Consider the following 13,839-nt stretch of genomic DNA (forward strand, 5'->3'; position numbering starts at 1 on the left):
TGTTCTAGAATATTCCTAACCAAAAAGGACATAAATATTTCTATCACTAATTAAATCGTGAAGTGGAAGGAAAGTAAATTTTAACAAAATATCGGGGCAGAGTGAGAGAGATTTTATTGATCTTTCAATTGATGTATAAATAAACTGAATTGACTTCCTATTCTTAAGAAAAAAAGAATTAAGCTTCAAGGCTTTTGTGATATGTAAATGTTCGCTTGATCAGTAGGGCGAATCAACCCCGCTGTTTTCCTTGATTTTCTTATTTTCTTTATCCAAAAATCCCAGTATTTGAATAGACATCCATAAATATGTACCGTGTATTTATAACAATTAATCTTTTGTTAGGTTTTTTTAAAGTGATTTTTGGTTGCCTAGTTCTTAACCACGTGGCTTTTAACTTCGCCTCCAAAATTCTCGTCCACCCCCCACCCCCCCGCCCCGCCCTGCCGCGGAAAACTCTGCCACCCTACCCCACAAAAAGCAACTTTTTTTTTTCCTTCATCATATAGTGGTCTTATTACACAATCGATGTTACAATCTCTCAAGTTGGGCCTATACAATTTCATCACTCTCAATAGGTACTACTAATATTATATCATTTCTATTTTGTGTTCTTTCAATTGTTTTCTTGATTCTTTTTCTCATGACTCTTACCTTTTTCTCAGTGTTGGAGTCATTTTAAGGAAACCCAAGTTTCAGGTTTTGGTTTCTGTGAATTTGACAATAATGGGGTCTAAAAAAAGACCCTTTTCAACCTCATCAACAACTGCAAAATCAAATGAACCAATGAGTATTACAACTGATAAGGGTGTTTCAAAGGTTGTTTCTTTTTGACCAATTAATGTCTTTTTCAGCATTTGAGGATGGTTTAATAGGAAAGATTGAGGCTGTTTTGTTTGTTTGAGTTTTTATTGTTACATGTAGGAAAATGGTGGCAAGAGTAGGGAGATTCTTGTGGAGGATATGGAAACTGTAGAGAAAATGACAGTTCCACAGCTCAGAGTGAAACTTAGGTATCCCTTGTGTTTCAATTTGTTTGTCTTAGTTTGACACGGCACAAAGAAGACTTTTGAATCTCGTGGTCTTAAATTAAAGATTTGTGTAATATACCAAAATGCACTTTGAATCTTGTGGTATTAAATATGTCATGTTGGGTGTAAATAGTTACTAAATATAGAACATTCTTTTTGAAACACACTAAAAAAAGAAATTAAGACAAATAAATTGAAGTGAAGGGAGTATATTTTATAGTGCTCACTGTTTGGGAACATATGCTATGATGTTGTGAACAAATTTTTGTTTGCTATCACTGAGTTTTGAGCCATGCTAGGTTGGCCCTCGGGGATTCTCTGTTATGAAAAAAAAGAGTGTAGAGAATGGAGGAAACAAAGATGGTGTTTTGCATTGCATGTTTGTGGTGATGCAATTAGTTTCTTGGTTGCTGTAGAAACGAATTCAAATTTTTACTTGGTTTAGTGATTTGATCAAATAATTTCCTATGTCCATTAAATGCCTGCATAAGTTTGCTTAGAAAATGGAAAAAAACATGGGCTGGACTTTTTGTTTCAAGCAAAGATGATTCAGTGCCATCCGCCCTGACAAGGGCGTGTATATGAAAGATTTTTCCATATTGCTTCTTATCATAATTTCCCATGTTTGATATAGGGAATTTATGTGTGAAAATGATTGCCTGACAGCCATAACATGCCTTGCTTTTATGCATTCAGAAATTTAGCTTTGCATGGGTCAATAATTGCAGGCTTGGTCTGAAGAAAGTCTCCTTTAAGCAGTGAATCATAATATTATCCTTGGCGTAGTGATTATTACAGTAGGGAAATTAGAATTATCCTTAAACATGACTGCAAGGATTCATATTCCTATTCCAATTTGCTTAAGATTGAGTCGTGGACATTATGCACTAGTTACACACCTTAGAGATAGTAGTTGTTTGTTGTAGTGAATACTTAAAAATTATCCTTAAGAGGCTGTGAATAAATTTTGCTGCTAAAAGAGTCTTGACCCTCAATTGGACCCTACTAAGCAAGTGATTGGAAGCATTATAGCATACAGCACAAAGTGATTCCTCTGAAGCTTGAACTAATCGGTCTAAAACCTCTGTTCTGATGATGTTCCACTTCTGAACTGATTTACATGGGTAGGAAAAATTTGCACAATGTATCACCTTGTAATTTGCAGCAGCTTTCACTTTGGTTCTGTGACATGACTGCCAATTTTGCGTTTTTAGGAGTCTTGGGATTCCTTCCAGAGGTACTAAGCAAGAACTTGTTGCTTCTTTGAAGACTTTCCTCGACAGCAAACTTAGCGGTACTCTTTTATGTCCTTTTAATTGCAACCAAGCCGATAAAATAATTTCTTTAACTTTGAAACTGATTACTGATGAACGGTAGTTATCTAGGTGGTCATAGTGTTATTCTGTGAATTCTCCAAAATCCAAAATGTAACAGAAAGATACTTTTAAGCTGTACCTTACAAAAAAGAAGAAGATACTTTTAACCTGTAACTTTCTGTTATAGATGCAGGCAATGGATCTGTCGCACAGGAGGATCAAGTATCATCTGAGGAGAGTCTAGGAGTAGCAGATAACACTTCAAAAAAGAAGTCTAGAAAAGTGTCGAGTAAGAATCGTGACCAAAGCGACATTGTTGCATCAGAGGTTCCTAGTACTAGGCAGACGAAAAAACGAGTGAAAAAAGGCCACACCAAGGATACCAGTGTTGACATTATTGTTAAACAAGCTGAAATTACCGAAGAGCTTTCCATTGAATCTAATGACATCAAAGGTAATTTGGTATTTTTCCCTTTTGTTTAGTTATTTCACTTGACTTACTGTACATCTTGGCTTTGCTGTGACATCGAATTAAATGATGAACTAATTTTCTAGGCAAGAAAAATGTACGAGCAAAGAGAAAAGTTTCATCGGCGACTGCTTCAGCACACGTTGGAGTTTCTGAGGGCGTTGATCTTTCTGTAAATCAAGATGAACCTTGGACTATTTTCGCTCACAAGAAGCCCAATGATGGGTGGATTGTATACAATCCTAAAACAATGAGGCCACCTCCTCTTTCTAAGGATACAAAACATGTTAAGTTATTGTCTTGGAATGTCAATGGTTTGAGGGCTCTATTGAAGTCAAAGAAACTTTGCATACAGCAGCTTGCTGATAGAGAAGATTTTGATGTACTATGCCTACAGGAGACTAAACTACAGGCAAGCTCTCATTTCATCTCTTTTCTGCTTATAGAGATCAACTTGAATTTTTTAAAAGATATTGTATTATGTACATAAGTTACACACATTTCAAAACTCCGTGCATGTAGTCGGTACTCTATCTTTCTCGGTTCTTAGATTATTGGAGTGGATGAAAAGGAGGGAAATGGTAGAGACGTAATTTCTTATGGTGTTTGGACATTCTGGAGTGTGTCCTTCAAATTTCTGCAATGTGATATATCAGCTGTTTATCTTACTCATCAATTTACAATGTATTGAGATCTTTGTAAAGGAACTTGGATGCATATGATGCTTCACTTTTAAAATCAGGGTCATCATCTTTCGAACAACAATAAAATTGTATGTAACAGGAGCATGGTCAGCACTCGGAAGACAATGATGTCTCATTACATATTTCCTCTTAATTTCAGCTTGGCAACAGAAACTGTGTCCTTTGCTACCATGGCCGCGCACACATATTCATGTATGCGTTTGTGTAATCATCCAGCTTCCTAGTTGACACAATATTTCATTTAAGGCGGACTGAGTTCTCAGAATCTTTATTGTGGAGACCGCAATAGAAACTGGAGGCTCTCTTTTTTCATTTTGTTTTTAAACTATGTTCTGCAAAGCTCTAGCTGTTGGTATACTTTGAAAGAGATGGAAAATTACCTTCTAGTGCAATAGTTAAGAACGAAACTGCTTACAGCCATCAATGAGTTTAGGTCATCAGTGATGGTTTCTGTATACTGTGTAGATTTCTATGTGACCAATAGAGATTTTTTCCCTTTCATACAGCAAACATTTGTGCTGTCTTGGCTAATTTCACATTCTGATTCTTGAAAGCAGGAAAAAGATGTTGAAGAGATCAAAGAAAGTCTCCACGGCTATGAGAATAGCTTTTGGACTTGCAGTGTCTCTAAGCTTGGATATTCTGGTGCTGCAATCATCTCACGGGTATGATCCTTTGCCCTTCCTGGTCTCTTTTTTTTTTTCTTTTATTTTTCTTTCAGTTTTCTTAGTTGAGAAAAGAGGATTTTCTTCTTCATACACAGATCAAACTATCTAACTCCACCATTCTTGCACTGAACATAGACCTACAAATACACTGATCCATAAATGTAAAACTGCAGTTTGAAGAAGTTAGAGGGGAAAAAGGTAGACTTAAAATCACATTGAAGGTCTATGTAGACTTAAAAAGGTGTATGAATAGACCTACTATCTCTCGGAAGCTATGCAAAAGGAAAATGCAACGGACGTAGATTATATATAGATATATGCATTTCCAACTAGTTGGGTTACGGTAGACATGTTAGTACGTTACATTAGGACCAGAGACGGAGCCAGTATTTGGAGCTTATGGGTTCTGGATTCTAATCTTTTTAAGTTACTGGGTTCTAAGTTAGCACACTGGGTGTGTTGTTGTTGTTGGGTTCTAAATTAGCAATTTATGCATATTCAATAGAATTTTAATACAAAGCAGAGTTTGAACCAAAGCTACTGGGTTCGGCCGAACCCGTAGCCAACACTCTCCCTCCACCCTGATTAGGACCAGTGTTTGCGAGGAGTGTTTTTTGGTTTATTTAGGGGTATGTATCTTCATAGAAGATAAGGAGAACTTCTACTGTTAGAGTATTGAAATGAAACTGGTCGAAATCAAGCAATTTATACGGATTCATATAGCTGATTCAGACTCGCTTGGAATTGAGTGTAGTAGTTGTTGTTGTCCTCGTTGCTTGAATAGTAAATCACTTGGTTTACTAGCAATCCGGTCGGAGAGTAAAGCAATGTGTCCCTTTTTCTGTCTAACGACAATGAAGAGGGTGACTGTATTTATATCACTGAGTAAAATTTAACATTTTGAGATACTTTGGACCTTACAATTTATTGTTGATGAAGTGTTACATACAAGATTCATTGTGCCACATGGACTTCCTTATCAAAGGATAAAGTACGGGCAAAATTAGCTACTGTCGTAACTCATTATAAATGTACATTTTCTTCATCCACATGTATTTCTTTGTGCAAGGTCTTTAAATGGTCTGTGCAGTTTGAGCTTTTTTTTCCTTTATGATATCTTATTTATGTCGAGCCCTCCATTGCGTGCCTTACTTTAGTCTCTGAGAAAAGTTTCTTACTAATAGAGTAGAAGGAAGAAGATTGAGCTTCTATGTCTTCTTTCCTTGAATTGTTTTTGGTTTCTTTGGTATATAACCAGTATTATCCTTTTGCTATCCTCTTTGACAGATTAAACCACTTTCTATCAGATATGGTCTCGGTATACCTGATCATGATACCGAAGGACGGCTTGTCACGGTGGAGTTTGATGACTTCTATTTACTGTGTGGATATGTTCCAAATTCTGGTGATGGACTACGACGATTGGTAGTTCACTACGTCTTATATCTCTTCTTTGTATATGCATTTCCTCTATCGGACATGACTAACAAGATGTACTTTACCAGACGTACAGAATTACAGAGTGGGATCCTTCTCTTGGGAATCACATGAAAGTAAGTGTTCCTTTCTTTACTGACATCTTACGCACCATGTATCATTTGTCTACAGGTACCTCAATTTTCAAGGTTAAGTTCTTTTGACTTTTTCATTTTCGGACAGGCATCTTGAATCTCATCAATTCAAATCATCAAGCCATTTTACCTTCATTCATTGAATACAGCTAGGGATACTTCCACTTTATGTCTACAAACACTATTTGTTCTTAACATCCATTTGTAGATTTTTCCCTTTCGTATTTGTTCCGGTTGTATCTTGTTTATTCTGTTCTAGACATTACTCTTTTGGTTTGTTAACGTCTAATCTTCATAAAAAATTATTCTTCTGTGGCTTTGCAGGAGCTAGAGAAGTTGAAACCTGTTGTTTTGACCGGTGATCTAAATTGCGCCCACGAGGAGATAGATATCTATAATCCTGCTGTAAGTACTTTTACTGTCACATTCTATCATGTAAACGATACTACAATTTAAGTTACTAAGTTTAAGATGATATCTTAGTATCTATCTTTAAGAATAGTATTGGAATCGACATAAACAATATCTTATCCAATTACAGTATACAGGTCAAAATATTCTTTGAAAGCTAATAGGTGTTGAAAGTGTTCTAAATATTCAACTAGAGGGAATAGAATTGTCTATTTTATGAAGTAAAGATGAAGCATGGAATAGTAAAATCACCAAGAACCTCTGATTTGTGATTCAAGATTAAGACTTTTAGCAGGAAACATTCTAGAAGCAAGTGGAGAAGTTTTGCTTGAAAGTGGCAATAGAATGTTACTCCTATTCGAAGATAATTGTCTCTTTTTCCTTTGTTGGAGTCAAACTGAGTGGTCGCTGATGGCACGTTAAATGTTATATTTCGTGATGATTATATGCAACTTATAGTCCTTGGTGTAGTTTCCGAATTCCTAAAAGAATGAACAATTTTGCTCGAAAGTTGGTTGAATTGACCTTAGTAAGCAAAAAGTGAACTAAATTGAGACCGAGGTAGTATCAATTTTGCAAGTGTTCCTAGCTGTCGTCTTTTGCACTTGAAAAATACAACTAAGTATTGGAAATTGTCATTGCTAACAGATTGATTTGACTTTGCATCTTAAGGATTGCTGTCTGCTTGTGGATTTTAGCATTGTCTTCAGTTGTTAGCTTAGCTTACTGAAGTTGCATTTTAGTTTTGATATCATTCTGATTTGTCGTTTCTGATTTTTCTCCTTCATTTGCTTAGGGAAATAAAAGAAGTGCAGGCTTCACTGAAGAAGAAAGAGAGTCCTTCGAAACGAACTTTTTAAACAAGGGTTTTGTAGATACATTCAGGAAGCAGCATCCTGGTGTCGTTGGTTATACTTACTGGGGTTACCGCCACGGTGCACGTAAAACTAATAAAGGTATTTACGAATTTATTCTATTATGGTGCTATTAACTTGTCCTTTGCTAAGTTACCTTTACCTCAAAGAAACTTGTCCTTTGCTTCCTAGAGCTGTTCTTATTATGACAAATTAAGAAAACCGGCAACATGCCTCAGTTTGTGCTTCTTGGTGTACTCTTCTCCATAGCCTCTAGAATTAGATGTTTCGCCTATGTTGTTGTGTTTTACTGTCTAGTCACTAATGGAATGACAACATTGCCCATTTGACAGTGGTAATTGTAAAAAATCAACTTTTGAGTTTGAACTCTCTTTTTACATATTGACCTGTTTAAGCTTACTCGTGATCTAATTTCCTCCAACCTATCGTGGACTATCGTATTTGTTACTCCTTCACTAGATAATTCCAACATCACATTCTTTGTCCAATGTCATTTGCCATTTTGAGGACCGTTTTTCAGATTGTCTGGGATTGGATTTATTCGCTATGATCTTTCTCTTATGACGTTTTTTGCATCTTTCTCTTATGACGTTTGTCGGTTATAAAATGGCAGGATGGCGGCTTGATTACTTCCTTGTCTCGGAATGCATTGCTGACAACGTGCACGACTCGTACATTCTCCCAGACGTAGATGGCAGTGATCACAGTCCCATTGGCCTTGTCCTGAAACTGTAGGTTCGAAGTTGCAACCGTCTTTTTTGCTGATTCCGACATCTTGATGTTTTTTTCGAAGACCGGCACCACAACAAGGAAGCGCGATGAAAATATTTTCAAGAAGCTACCTGGGGTAGTAGTTGTTTGGCTCTCAAATATTTTGATCATATAAATGGTGAATCCTGATTTTTGAAGTGCTATACAGGATTCACATTTGTTATGCTATTTTGATGCTTTGTTGATTCACTAAGGAAGCAAAAAGTGTCACATTTCTAGGGAGAGCTGGAGTGAGTACCGAGTAAAAAATTGGGATGAGCATATTGAGTATCATATACTCCTGTATAACTTCTGTTTTTTGTTTAAGCATCCGGTGTTTGGAACTCACTAACCCGACTAATTCAGATTTGCATCATAGGAAGTGTATTATGGGGGTTTTAATGATCCTTATTTGCGTTGGAGGCTAATTTGGATTTTATCCGTGTGTCATAATCTGTTGATTTAATTAATTTGAATTCACATCGTAAAAAGCTTATTATGGCTGTCAGTGCTCCTTATTTTGATCGGCGTTTGAACACTGGTCAGGCCGGCTAGTTCGGATTTTATCTCATGGTCATAACCTACTATTGATTCGATTAAATCCGAATTCACATTTTAGAACCCCTGTTATGGTGTTTTAGTGCTTCCTATTTTGTACATATTGGTCGGTTAACTCGGATTTTATTCTGTGATCATAATCGTATTCGTTTTAATTTGCATTCCGTCGTAGAAAACTCATTCACTTTTGCGTCGTAGAAAAGTCACTCCAGTTGATTCTAGTGCTTGCTATTATAGAGGTTTTTCATTTCAAGGCTAAAACTCGAAATTATTATTTCTGATTATAAGGTAGTAAAAGAAGTTTCCCAATACAAAAAATTATTATAAATTACTAAACTTAAGATTTTAAATATTATCCCCCAAAATCCTCCTTTCACCTTTGAGTTTAAAAATTAAAAAAAAATAACTTAAATTTTTCTAGGGAGAAGAAAGAAAGTCATAGGAAACAAAAGAAAAGAAATATATATATATATATATATATATATATATATATATATATCTCCATTCTTGAAGCAACATGGACCCCACATATGACAAGTTCATCTCACTTGTACAAATGTTATTGGACCCTGAGAGTCTTACAGACCAGATAACTATAAGTTCGTCGTTTAAGGTATTTTATTAAGTGAGTAAAGGGTTGTGTGGTAGCTGGTTTGAAGGTGAGTTACTAAAAGATATTAAATCTTTTTCTTAAGCATAAGTAACATTTACGTTTGGTAAAGTCTATGCTGATTAGGACGTAAGTTATTTTTGTATAAAATAATTATGGTATTTGGTTTGCAATTTAGAACTTCGCATAACTAATACTTTGTTAAGGAATAACTAAAGTTATGTCCATACTTTCCATTTTAATCGGTTAAAAGAATGACGTCGATAACTTTATATTAAGAAATTCAAATTTTACAATTTACCTTTTAATTTTTTTAATTTATGTGAATTCGACCTAAACAAATTTCTATGATTTGTAAAAATTAAAGGATCAAAATCAAAGATCAAAGTATGAAGGGCTTCTTTTATTTCAAAAAATTATTGTAAATTACTAAACTTAAGATCAAATATTATCCCTCACAAGACCCTCCTTCCACCTTTGAGTTTAAGCAAACAAAGAAATAACTTAAACAGGGAGAAAGAAAAAAGAAAAGGACCAAAAGTAAAGAAATTAAAAAAATAATAAAGCTTAATCTCCATTCTTGAAGCAACATGGACCCCACATATGACAAGTTCATCTCACGTGTACAAATGTTATTGGACCCTGAGAGTCATACAGACCAGTAGACTAAGGTGTCGTTTGGTATTTTATTAAGTGAATAAAGGGTTGTGTGGTAGCTGGTTTGAAGGTGAGTTACGCAAGTATTAAATCTTGCATAAGTAACTTAATACGTTTGATAGCTAATTAGAATGTAAGTTATTTCTGTATAAAATCATTATGGTGTTTGGTTTTCAAAGGAGCTTTTGGATGGGCTTTAAAATAAGCCAACTTATAAAAACAACTTTTTAAGTTGGGGTAGACTAACTTATTTTTTTGGCTTATAAGGTGTTTTAAATAATAACTCATAAGATAAATCTCCTTCCCAATTATTTTTTTGGCTTATTTTATGAAGTTAGAGGGAGTTGGGAGAATAACATCTTAAAAAAAGTTATTATTTAATTATAAGCCAATCCAAGCGGGCTCTTAAATGATGAAGCGGGATAATTAATAAATCCCAATTTATATCACACTTTTTTCATTTTAATCAATCCAAAAAAAAAAAAAAATGACATCATTTATATTAGTAAAAAATCAGCTTTAAATTTACCTTTTTACAACAAATTCTACCCAAACAAATTTCTATGATTTATTTTGAATCACAAGTTTCAAAATTCTTCTTTTTATTTCTTAAACTTTTGATAAGTCAAAATGTCAAATACCTTCATATAAATTTTTATGCCGGATAAAAAGTGAAATAACTGATAATATAAATAACTTAATAAAAAATTGCTAAAATAAGACATATTTCTTATAAATATATTATTAATAAGCTACCAAACAATACCTAACAAAATCACAAATTAATAAAAAACAAATATTAAAAGACTCACAAGTGACACAGAAACGTTAGAGTGAAACCATGGCAGCTAAAAAGCGACCGTCAACGGCGGCGCCGGCGAATATCACAGGCGTGAACTCGCCGGAAAAACCTAAATCCGGTGACACGTCAGCTGATCCTCCTATAGCGCCGGCAAAAGTATACTTAATATTCAAAATGTCATTAATATTCATAATCCCTTACTTCTACTTGATATTCTATCACTACAAAATCGAATCGGAGCTCCGAAAATCGATTCTCATCAATGCAATTGTTAGTTTGATCGGATTTTTTGTTACGGTTACTATGATTCCTGTTGCATCTAAGTATGTGTTGAGAAGGAATTTGTTTGGTTATGATATTAACAAAAAAGGCACTCCTCAAGGCTCTATTAAAGTGTAAGTCTTTTTTTTTTTCTTTCATCAATTGAAGAATTGAAGTTTAATTTACTTGAAGTTAGGGCTCATTTGGTAGCTGGTTAGAGTTATGCAGGTATTAGTAATACAGAGCTTAGTTATGAGGAAATGTATGGTGTATGTACTCCCCGGTTTCAATTTAAGTGTCTTAGTTTGACTGGGCATGAAGTTAAAGCAATGAAGGGAGACTTTTGAATCTTGTGGTGTTAAATTAATGATGTGTGTAATCCATTAAATCTTGTGATCTTAAACTTGTCAGGTAGAATGTTGGAATTGGAAAACTTACTAAATATAGAAAGAGACACTCTTTTTGGTACACATCAAAAATGAAAAGTACGACACTTAGAGTGAGATGAAGGGAGTATTATTTTATGCGGGGATTAGTTATGCAGGGTTTAATTATTTCACCTTCTATTCCGTATAAAATAATTCCCTCATAATTGATATATGTCTTAGTTATGCGGATTTCTAAAGTGCAAACCAAATGCCGTCCTAAGTTTATACATGAATAACTTCGTCACCATTAGTATGATTCATGTTGCCTCTAAGTGCGTTCTGAGAAGTAATTTGTTTGGAAATGATATTAACAAGAAAGGCACTCCTTAAGGCTCTATTAAAGTGTAAGTTTTTCTTTTCTTTTTTGTGTGTAGAAAGAAGGATTTGAAGTTTAATTTACTTGAAGTTAATGCATAATTGTGAATGCAGTAGTGAAATTTGGTAATGATTCAAGTTTATTATGCCGTACTTCTTGGTTTTGATAATCTTAGGGTGTGTTCGATATGAAGGAAAATGTTTTTCAAGAATTTTTTTCCGGAAAATAAGTGATTTTCCTGGCCATTTTCTTGTGTTTGGTATGCAAGTTGGAAATTGTCATTTTAAGAGTATTTGCATATATTCAAAGCAAACACTATGAGGTTTTTGTATCCGGAGTGCAACTTCTGGCGGTAGGGGTAGGCAGGGTGAAAGGTGAATAAGGAGGGTGTGGGTAGGCGGGGGTTGGGGGTAAGGGTGGGGTGGGAAAGGGGTAGGCAGGTAGGGTGGTGGGTGGATAGTGCGGGGGTGGGTTGGGGATGAGTTGGTGTGTTTTTATTGATCCGGGAAATGTTTTCCCTCAATTTTTAAGGAAAATATTTTTCAGGATATTTAGTGCAACCAAACAAGGGAAAATAGGACAACATTTTCCGTCATACCAAACACACCCTTAATTTACTTGAAGTAAATGCATAATTGTGAATGCAATAGTAAATTTAGTACTGATTCGAATTTATTATGCGTTACTTGTTGGTTCTGATAGTCTTGGTTTGAATTGGTTTGTTTTTTTATCAAAGAGAAAAGTAAAAAAAAAAAAAAAGTGAAATTTCTATTTCAACGGTTTTCAATTATACAATAGTTTTTTACCATGGTTATTTTTTGAGCTCATTACATGATATATAATGGGGTTAGACGGTAAATACCACCAGCATATACCTAATGCTGGGAGTTTTATAAATTTTCACTTCACTGAGTAATTTATGAACTCAGTTAACAGTTGAGGGTTTTCATAGTTAAGAATCAACTTCAATTAAGTTGTGAAGTGTGCCACTGAAGCAATTGGACTGATCCGTATTGGTTTTTGCAGACCTGAGTCACTGGGTATTATTGTTGGGGCTGTGTTCTTGGTCGTTGCTATCCTGTTTCAATATTTCAACTTCACAGCTGATTCAGATGTAAGTAAAGTTGCGAGCTTTGCGGTTTTTGGAGTTTTTGAGTCTTTGAGATTTGTTAAAGATGATCTGCTTTACGTCTTGATAACTGCTTTTGTTGATTTACTTTTTCTGACATAGTGTTATGTGTTCTTTTTTTGCTTGCGGATCATGAGAAATTTGTGAGAACTTCTAACTGTTACTAGTATGATAAAAAATAAGAGTGTTTTTCTCCATTTAAAGGAAAACGTGTTTTGCACAGAAAGCAGCAAAATGTTGAAAGTCCAAAGATATGAATATGAACTTAGATTTTGAGGGTGTAATTACACAGTTTGGCATGTTTGTTTGACCAGGTTTTTGCATATATCAAACGTGGGTTAGAAAGAGAGTATTTTTAAAATATATTTTTCTTTTTATAGAATTTATATTTCATTTCCTTTCTTCTCATTTCCAACCTTTACTTCTTGTGGTTCCATATAATTGCTCATATTTTTTTTTTAGTTTTTGTTTTATTCACTAAATCTCTGAAAACACTAACAAATTTGTGTTTTGCATTTTTACCGAATAAGTTGTCATATTACTTGTTACTTATCTAACGAAGAAAAAAAAAATCTTTTGACAAGCAAAATGTTGAAAAAAAATTCTTTTGTCTTGCCATTGGCTTGTTATTTTCACATAATATGGAAAATTATAAATTTTGTGGATATATTTATAAATATTCTTGACAAAGATGCCAATCAAATAAAATATTATTAATTTTGAAAGATATATCCTACTATATGAAATCAAGTATTATTAAATAATTAATTTAATATCCTATATTTTTTAAATATTAATTTTAAATTTTTATAATTAAACAACAACATACCCAGTGGTAATGACATCCCACAGTAGTGGGGTCTTGGGAGGGTAGGATGTACGCAGACCTTACCCCTACCTTTTGTGGGTACGAAGGCTGTTTCCAAGGCTGTAAAAAATTGTCTGACTATATTCTTTCTTCAATTCTTCAAAGGATTATAATTAAAATAGTTTATGATATCTGCTTTCTAAAGAAGTATGAAGCCTGAGATTTGAGAATCCTCATGAAAATGTCCTTAATAGTTCTAGTCACTACAAAAATTGGTCGGTTGCAATCCTCAGTACAGAAGATCCGATGGAGAATAAAGGAACTCAGTATTGGAACTTAAAAGCATAGTGATTATTTAGATAATTTAACATTTAAAATCAGGAGGTCATAGAGGTGCGATATGGAGAAGGATGTTTTGAGGTCTCCACCTGCCTCATTATTGAAGCATGGAAAGAAAAATCAGAGGCTGACGACT

General features: G+C 34.4%; 2 protein-coding genes across 3 annotated transcripts; both read left to right on the forward strand.

Annotated features, from left to right (window-relative positions):
- Window positions 1-452: 452 nt before the first annotated feature.
- LOC132060101 (DNA-(apurinic or apyrimidinic site) endonuclease, chloroplastic) lies at window positions 453-8,234 on the forward strand. Of its 2 annotated transcripts, none has more exons than XM_059452994.1 (12): window positions 453-578; window positions 666-819; window positions 925-1,013; window positions 2,246-2,325; window positions 2,535-2,801; window positions 2,903-3,228; window positions 4,078-4,185; window positions 5,476-5,613; window positions 5,694-5,741; window positions 6,084-6,164; window positions 6,967-7,126; window positions 7,659-8,234. In XM_059452994.1, exons 1-12 carry the CDS (start codon window positions 529-531, stop codon window positions 7,778-7,780), a joined length of 1,623 nt encoding a protein of 540 aa, XP_059308977.1. In that variant the 5' UTR covers window positions 453-528; the 3' UTR covers window positions 7,781-8,234. The 2 variants fall into 2 exon arrangements, with proteins under 2 accessions (XP_059308977.1, XP_059308978.1); XM_059452995.1 differs by having other exon boundaries at window positions 2,541-2,801.
- Window positions 8,235-10,383: 2,149 nt separating this feature from the next.
- Window positions 10,384-12,741, forward strand: LOC132060916 (uncharacterized). Its single transcript, XM_059453810.1, has 2 exons — window positions 10,384-10,817; window positions 12,454-12,741. The coding sequence occupies exons 1-2, from the start codon at window positions 10,462-10,464 to the stop codon at window positions 12,656-12,658; spliced, it is 561 nt and encodes a 186-aa protein (XP_059309793.1). The 5' UTR covers window positions 10,384-10,461; the 3' UTR covers window positions 12,659-12,741.
- The last annotated feature ends 1,098 nt before the right edge of the window (window positions 12,742-13,839 follow it).

The sequence above is a fragment of the Lycium ferocissimum genome, chromosome 6 (genome assembly GCF_029784015.1).
Source record: "Lycium ferocissimum isolate CSIRO_LF1 chromosome 6, AGI_CSIRO_Lferr_CH_V1, whole genome shotgun sequence".
NCBI lineage: Eukaryota > Viridiplantae > Streptophyta > Magnoliopsida > Solanales > Solanaceae > Lycium > Lycium ferocissimum.

Bases quoted from the DNA above. Each gene is read 5' to 3' on its own strand.
- LOC132060101 (XM_059452994.1), top strand. From the start codon at position 529: ATGTTACAATCTCTCAAGTTGGGCCTATACAATTTCATCACTCTCAAT. The intron at 3,229-4,077 runs GCAAGCTCTCAT...TCTTGAAAGCAG, and splicing joins TACAGGAGACTAAACTACAG to GAAAAAGATGTTGAAGAGAT. The intron at 6,165-6,966 runs GTAAGTACTTTT...TCATTTGCTTAG, and splicing joins TAGATATCTATAATCCTGCT to GGAAATAAAAGAAGTGCAGG.
- LOC132060916 (XM_059453810.1), top strand. From the start codon at position 10,462: ATGGCAGCTAAAAAGCGACCGTCAACGGCGGCGCCGGCGAATATCACA. The intron at 10,818-12,453 runs GTAAGTCTTTTT...TGGTTTTTGCAG, and splicing joins CCTCAAGGCTCTATTAAAGT to ACCTGAGTCACTGGGTATTA.